Source organism: Hevea brasiliensis, chromosome 10 (genome assembly GCF_030052815.1).
Source record: "Hevea brasiliensis isolate MT/VB/25A 57/8 chromosome 10, ASM3005281v1, whole genome shotgun sequence".
Lineage (NCBI taxonomy): Eukaryota > Viridiplantae > Streptophyta > Magnoliopsida > Malpighiales > Euphorbiaceae > Hevea > Hevea brasiliensis.
The window spans coordinates 92,055,516-92,063,569 of record NC_079502.1 but is presented as its reverse complement, the minus strand read 5'-3'; the positions used below and the strand labels follow the sequence as shown (position 1 = coordinate 92,063,569).

The window sequence follows — 8,054 nt, the reverse complement described above, 5'->3', positions numbered from 1 at the left end:
AGCGAAAAGTTAACCTATTTTCTTTTAAGTATCCAAACAACATTAATTAAAGTTAAAAGTTACAAGGGTAATAACTAGATCTGACGGAGAGGTTGCTTGTTGTTGGTTATAGCCTCTTCCTCCCTCCTTTAGATCTTTTCTTATTCCTTTTCTTTTCTTATTTTTGTATATTTGTTTTTTTGTGTTTTCTTTCAATAACACTCAGATCTATGTTCTTTTGGAACGGATATTAGAAATTTGTTATCAGATTTATTCTTATTGATAGATCTTGAATTTATTTCTCTCAATTTTTATAGTTACCCCTTCTATCATAAGGATTTGGTTTAGCTATTATAAATAAAAGTACAATTGTTTGTTTTATTTGGCTGGAAATGTGAATATTTTATCAATGGAGCTTAGTAATGAGACCTGTTTCTACATTGATGCATAATGGCTTGAACTTATCTGTGTGTTTCATATACATCAAGTTTCTGAAAAAACAATATAGGCATGAAAGATTCAAAGATGTTATTTTGTCATCCAAATTAAATATAAATAAAGGACTAGTAACTATTTGGGGAATTTATATCTTTATCAAGATCATTTTCAAGCATAAAGATCTAATATTATCGTATTAAAAAAATTACTTAATTTTATTATTTATGATAGAAAACTCTACATCTAATATGCAGAAGTAGGTTGTAATGTTTAAAGTTTTAATATTATTAATGATTATTTATGTTTTTCTCAAAAGATTAATTTACTTATCCATCTTTATTATTTTATGATTTTTTTTGTTCTCATTGGTATGTGTTTAAAATATTTTCCTTTTCCCTTTTAAAAAATATTTTCCTGTTCTATGTAACAATTAAATTAGCACAAAGGTTTATTAAATATAATAAAATAATATGTATTTTTTTTTTCAAAAGAATCAAGCATTATTTTAATTTTAGTAGAAAATCTGAAAATTTCATTCAACAGCGAATCAACAAAAAGGAAGTAAGTCGTAAATGTTGAAGCATCTGACTATTATTATAATTGATTATGTGAATTTTATATGAATTTCAATATAATTAATTATTAAAATTTTTGATAAAAAAATTAATTATTAAAATATATTTATCATATATATAATATTTGCATTGAATTATATCTTTTAAAATATAAAAAATAATTAGAAAATTGATTTAAAAATTACAAATGACTCAACAAATAATTAAATAATTGTCTTGTATAGACAAAACTTGAAAATAATTCCATTTATACTTCCAAATTTTTTATATAAAAAAGGTAATAAAAGAAAAAAAGTTCCCAAATTGAGCATATAAGTTTAACTCTGATAAGGATCCAGCAGATAGCCCCCAAAATCCTCCAATTATTAGTTTGACATCATAACCAACTATATAGACCAACCATTCCAATCCTCCTAACTCAACGTTCAACTTTCAAAGTACCCAAGGGGAAAGGGTCTTTTAGCCAACTTTGAGACCCCAATGTCCCTTCACTGGAGATCCTGCTTCTTCTTCCTAGTATTTCTCAATCTCTCCATCTCTATCTCCAAATCAGTGATCCCTCAGTTCCCATGCCAGTCTCCACACCATAACTCCTACCCTTTCTGCAATAAATCCCTATCTGTTCCTGCAAGAGCTCACTCTCTCATCTCTCTATTGACCCTCCAAGAAAAGATCTTACAACTATCAGACAATGCTTCAGGGATCCCAAGACTTGGCATCCCACCCTATGAGTGGTGGTCTGAGTCTCTTCATGGAATTGCCACTAATGGCCCTGGTGTCTCCTTTAGAAGTGGGCCTGTTTTTTCGGCCACAGGTTTCCCTCAAGTTATTGTATCAGCTGCTGCTTTTAATAGGACTCTTTGGTTCTTGATTGGTTCGGCTGTTGCTATAGAGGCTAGAGCAATGTACAATGTTGGGCAAGCAGGGTTGACATTTTGGGCTCCTAATATTAATATTTTTAGGGACCCCAGATGGGGAAGAGGCCAAGAAACTCCTGGAGAGGATCCTATGGTGGCTTCTGCTTATGCTATTGAGTATGTCAAGGGTTTCCAAGGTGGGAATTGGAAGGTTGGTGGTGGTGGTCGAGGAAACGATAGATACGGATTTGGAGAGAAAAGGGTGTTAAGAGAAGTTGGTGATGGGCTTATGCTGTCTGCTTGTTGCAAACATTTTACTGCTTATGACTTGGAAAAATGGGGCAATTTCAGTAGATATTCCTTCAACGCTGTGGTAAGCTTTCATTTTCACGGAATTCTTTAATCCATTTCATAATTGTTAGTAAATTTCTGAGTGAGTAAAAATGATTATTGTGAGACCTTTTATAGTATTGGTTAATCAATTTCAACTGGGTATAGTTTGCAGCTGTTAGTAGGCTTCAGAAAAGAATTTGGTTGTGGGAGGACTTCCTTTCTTAACTTCGTTTCACTTGGATATCCTTACTGTTTAACCAATTGCAACTGGGTTTAGGTTGTTTCAGTTTAAAGTAGGGGTGGATTATGCTCAAGTCCTTGTGTATTGCTATTACTTATTAGTTAGTCCCTCTATTTTGAGAAACTCATTGGTACATCCTAGGAGTGTAAACGTGCCAAGCTGCACATAAGCTGTTTGAGGCTTTACTCAGTAAAATAAGCGGAATTCAAGCTTTGCAGAATTTGGCTCGTTAAACGGGCTCACGAGCAGGCTTGTGATGAAACTCGTTAAATAAGTGGATTCGTTTGTAAAAAATATTTATATTAGGTATTGTACTCCATAATATTATAAATATAATTATTTTATTTATGACTACTCTAAAAATAATATATTGTTTAAAATTATGATATAATCAATATATAAAATGTATTCATAAAATATAGTTATTCATAATTTAAATTTAATTTTTTTATGAAAATTAAGTTAATTTTTATGTGAGATCTAATTAAAACTAACGTAGTTTGAACTGCATAATCCTATATCTAAAACTCATCAATGATGTAAATGAGTAGAACTGCTCTCAAGCTGCTTGAGACTTAGCTTAGCTCGTTTTCTAAACTAGCCAAGCTAGAGCATATTGATATTTGGCTCGTTTTCTAAACGAGTTGAACTTGAGATCAAAATTTTTTTTATGAGCCAAGCCTAAGTTCTTAAAAGTTTGGCTTGACTTGGTTTGTTTATACCCTAGTACATCCCTAACTTTTAGTTCCATTTATTATTTTGTCATTCCATCTAATTTTAAAGCCTTTTGCCATTAGTCTATTATAAAATGACTACATTTGCCTTATTCTAATCCCTAACTCTCCTCGTCCTAGTTCCTCTCCCTCTCTCCTACCCATTTGCCTTCTTCCTCTTCACCCCCCCAACCCAACCCCAACCCTTAGTTAACTTCACAACAACAATCACAAGAAGGCCAAATTCCATAACACATCAAGCTGAATAACAGACTTGAAGGGTTCTCACCGAAGGAGCTACACCAATGCTACTCCTTGTGCTACTTCTAAGGTTGTGCTACTTCTAAGGTCTTCTTCAAAATACTAAAGAGTTAAAATCTTTCCTTCAATCATAACATCATTGGCTACCTCAAAATAAGATGACAAATTGATCTTCTGAGAGTCAGTCTACCACAATTGCTGTGATTCTTCTTGAGTTGCCTAAGGCAGGGGAAATATCAGCTATAGGAGTGCTTGCCGTTGCAGGTGGCCCTCCAGCGGATATTCCTCTAGTAGCCCACCTTGGGGACCCAAAGTAATTGAATAATCATCAAGTGGCCGAGGCAAGGAACTAACAAAGTCCTAGCCTCATATGGCTTAATTCACCCTTAATATAATTGCTTTGGTTGCTTGAAAATCATTTTATGATCCATTTGAATAGATAAGAATTTTAAATAAAGTGGCATTTGAAATTTGACATCATGTTGATTGTTTTATGATTCTTCACTTGAAAGTTGAAACACATCCAAATCCTCGTTTATTTCAAATGCAGTCCTAGCCAAATGAACTCTTTTGCAATTTCAAGTACTTAGCAAGATTTGTTGGACTGAATCTCAAATTGAATGTTAAATCTATTTGATTTGACACTTGATTTGCCATTGCCAATTAGGTTACAGAGCAAGATTTAGAGGACACATATCAGCCACCATTTCGTAGTTGCATACAACAAGGCAAAGCAAGTTGCTTAATGTGTTCCTATAATCAAGTTAATGGAGTGCCTGCATGCGCAAGAGAGGATATCTTAACAAAAGCTCGAACAGAATGGGGCTTTGAAGGGTAAGCATTTTGAGAGCTTATGTAATATGAAATGATGGAATCATGGAAACTTGGTTGTCTGTAATCATATGTAAACCCTGACAAATACAGATACATCGTCTCAGACTGTGATGCTGTGGCCACAATTTTCGAGTATCAGAACTATACAAAAAGCCCTGAGGATGCAGTTGCTATTGCTTTTAAAGCAGGCATGTATAATTGTCCCTTATTCTATTGAACTTGTCTATAATCTTTATCAATAAATGCTTATATGTGTTTATCCATTCGTAACAAGAGAGTTCGTTATATGTAGGTATGGATATTAATTGTGGTTCATATGTGATCCGCCATGCTCAATCAGCAGTTGATCAAGGTAAGTTGCGAGAAGAGGATATAGATAGAGCTCTTCTCAATCTTTTCTCGGTTCAACTCCGACTTGGGATGTTTGATGGAGACCCCCAAAAAGGGCAGTTTGGAAAACTGGGACCTGAAGCTGTTTGTACTGAAGAACATAAGAAAATAGCACTTGAAGCAGCAAGGCAGGGCATTGTGCTTCTTAAAAATGATAAGAAGTTCCTGCCATTGAATAAGAAAGCTGTTTCTTCCCTGGCTATTATTGGCCCACTGGCAAACAATGCAACGAATTTGGGTGGTGACTACACAGGTATTACATGCTATAGATTGTGGTATATTAAGTTCAAATTCCACCTTTATTTTTAATCTTTTCATTTTTTTTCTTTGGGCTCAGTTACTAGAGTCTTAGATTAGACTGTTAAATTGCCACCTACAGCAAGTTAAACAGTTTAGTTTTCACTGTTTTCATCACAACCTTTGATCTAATTCACAAAAATGTCTATCTTAATTTCCAAATGTGGTGCACCATTACACAAATAGTCAAGTCCAAACATGCAAAGGTCATGTAATTGCAGGGTTTTCTCATCCTTGTTGAGGTTCTGTGACTTCCATATATGCTTTGATAAATTAATTTTCTTTCTTAATATTGTAGGATATCCATGTGATCCACTCAGCCTTTTTGCTGGACTAAAATCCCATGTAACAGAGACATCTTATTCAGTTGGTTGCCCTGATGTTTCTTGTTATTCTGATGCTCAATTTCACGAAGCAATAGATATTGCCAAAAGTGCTGATTATGTAATTGTAGTTGCTGGGCTTGATTTGTCACAAGAAACTGAAGATCTTGACCGGGTTAGTCTTTTGTTACCTGGTAAACAAAGGGCTCTGGTATCTTCTGTTGCAGCAGCTAGTAAAAAGCCAGTGATTCTGGTTCTTACTGGTGGAGGACCGCTTGATGTATCATTTGCCAAACTAGACCCGAAAGTTGCTAGCATTCTTTGGATTGGTTACCCTGGTGAAGCTGGTGCAAAAGCACTCGCGGAAGTCATCTTTGGAGACCATAATCCAGGTTTGTACTTTAAAACTTTTCTGTACTATTAGCTGAAAGAAAGAAAAGGACTCTGCTGCATTTTTTGGTAGAACCTAAATCCTTAACCTCAATTTGATAGGAAGGTTTCAGACCGCATAAAAAATGAAATTACCATTCTAATGGCATTTGAAGATAGAAATTCATCATCTAAAATGGACCCATTTGCCAGAAATTTTACAAGCAGATGGAAACAACTCATTCTTAAGATAATAAAATGGTTTTAAAATTTAACATGGTCATTTGAAATGCTTTACCATTTTTCTGACTTCAAACACTACCACAGACACCGTGGGATTAATTATTTGATTTCTCTGTTATCAGTGGGTTCTTGTTCTTTTGCTGAACTTAGTTTTATGTTTGCATATTAAAATTACAGGTGGAAGACTTCCAATGACTTGGTATCCTGAGTCTTTCACCAAGATACCAATGACTGATATGAATATGCGAGCTGATCCTTTTCGTGGTTATCCTGGAAGAACCTACCGTTTTTACACTGGATATCAAGTCTATGGATTTGGTGAAGGCTTAAGCTACACCAGTTTCACTTACAAGTTCTTGTCGGCACCAAGGAAGTTGAGTCTGTCAGAATCTTTGACAGCTACTTCCAGAAAGAGAATACTACACCAGAAAGGAGAGACACTTGGTTATATATACATTGACGAGATGACTTCTTGCAATTCATTGAGATTCTATGTGCAAATATCTGTCATGAATGTTGGAGATATGGATGGAAGCCATGTTTTGATGTTGTTCTCCAGAGTGCCAAAAGTTTTTAAAGGCACTCCAGAAAAACAACTCGTTGGATTTGACCGCGTACATACTATTTCTTCCATGTCTACTGAAACAAGCATCTTGATAGATCCTTGCATACATCTAAGCATTGCAAATGAGCAAGGGAAAAGGGTAATGCCATTAGGCAATCATGTCCTAATGTTAGGAGATTTAGAGCATTTTGTTACCATTGAAGCTTATTGATGCCATCAAAGGGGCAACTGTATTGCTGCCACAAGCATGATTTTCATCCAAAGGGCCTGAACTTGAGTCAGGCCTCAATGTCCTTCTACAGTTTCGAACCAATAATGAAATGTGGAAACAAATAAGACAGAACTCAAAATTCTGAATTTCTGTTAGCTACTTCCAAATGGGTATGTTGTGATGACATTGGATGCGTGGGAAGAGTAGGAAATGGAGTTGTTAGGCATGACGCAGCAGTATCATATGATTTTGCTGGTTTGGTAGGTGGTCAACCTCATAGCATGTCTCTATCAGATTCTATACAATACGTGTACCACAAAATAAATAATTTTTTTTGTTATTTTATAATTAATATTTTAATTTTTTATATTTCAAAAAATATATATATATTAAAATTTAAGTTGGCTATATATATATATATATATATATATATATATATATATATATATATATTTTTTTTTTAATTATTAATAAAAAACAAAAATAAACCCTTTCACTCTTCATATTAAGGATGAAAGGAGACCAATCAAATTATCTGTGATTAGTAACTCATTAATCATCTTTTAATTAATAGTTAATTTGATAAAAATTAAAAAATATAAAAATGTATGAGGGAACTGTAAATTTAAAAACATTTTCATCAATATTCTAAAATATATAAAAAAATCAAATATTAATTATAACATAGAGACGAAATTGATTTATCCATAAAAATATTAGTAATTGTTTGAGTAATTTATAAATTAATTTCTGATGTATTGTCAAAAATTATTATTAAAACTATTACTAACGGAATAGTTCTGTTAAAATTTAACAAAAACATATTTTGAAAATTATATATATATTTTTTTGAAAATAAGAGATTTAAATTATAAATTTTAAAAGATTAAATCATAAATTATCTAAATTTTATAAAAAAATATGAATATTACTTTTTTTTATATAAATTTATATATTAAAGCTGAAATAAAAGGAAACTATTGTATATTTACAAGATTCTCTCTTAAGCAACTCGTTAATTTTTTTTTTTTACAGAATTTTGAATTTTTTTATGAAAACTTTATTTTTTTTTTACCTTAATAACAATAAAAGAGAAATTATTCAGCAAATTCTGAAAAATTTAATAAATGATTATTAATTAAAAATATTTAAAATTATTTTTTATCAACATTATTTTTATATAATAATAGAAAAAGAAGATTCAATGAATTTAAAAATAATAAATATTAAATATTAGATAAGATATCATAAATATTTTTTTAACTTAATAATAATAAAAAGGAAATATTCAATGAATTATGAAATAATTAATAAATAACTATTAATTAAAAGTATTTAAAATTTATTTTTTATCGTAATTATTTTTATAAAATAATAATAAAAGGGGAAGTTTTAATTAATATTAAAATAATTAAAAATGACTAT

General features: G+C 31.9%; 1 protein-coding gene across 1 annotated transcript; it reads left to right on the top strand.

Annotated features, from left to right (window-relative positions):
- Nucleotides 1-1,355: 1,355 nt before the first annotated feature.
- Nucleotides 1,356-6,784, top strand: LOC110639914 (probable beta-D-xylosidase 6). The gene is made up of 6 exons (XM_058154382.1): nt 1,356-2,222; nt 4,065-4,231; nt 4,322-4,419; nt 4,524-4,874; nt 5,217-5,633; nt 6,031-6,784. Exons 1-6 carry the CDS (start codon nt 1,473-1,475, stop codon nt 6,627-6,629), a joined length of 2,382 nt encoding a protein of 793 aa, XP_058010365.1. The 5' UTR covers nt 1,356-1,472; the 3' UTR covers nt 6,630-6,784.
- The last annotated feature ends 1,270 nt before the right edge of the window (nt 6,785-8,054 follow it).

Excerpts from the sequence above, each read along its gene's own strand:
- LOC110639914 (XM_058154382.1), top strand. The coding sequence starts at position 1,473 with ATGTCCCTTCACTGGAGATCCTGCTTCTTCTTCCTAGTATTTCTCAAT. Across the intron at positions 2,223-4,064 it reads GATATTCCTTCAACGCTGTG|GTTACAGAGCAAGATTTAGA; the intron begins GTAAGCTTTCAT and ends ATTGCCAATTAG. Across the intron at positions 5,634-6,030 it reads CTTTGGAGACCATAATCCAG|GTGGAAGACTTCCAATGACT; the intron begins GTTTGTACTTTA and ends TTAAAATTACAG.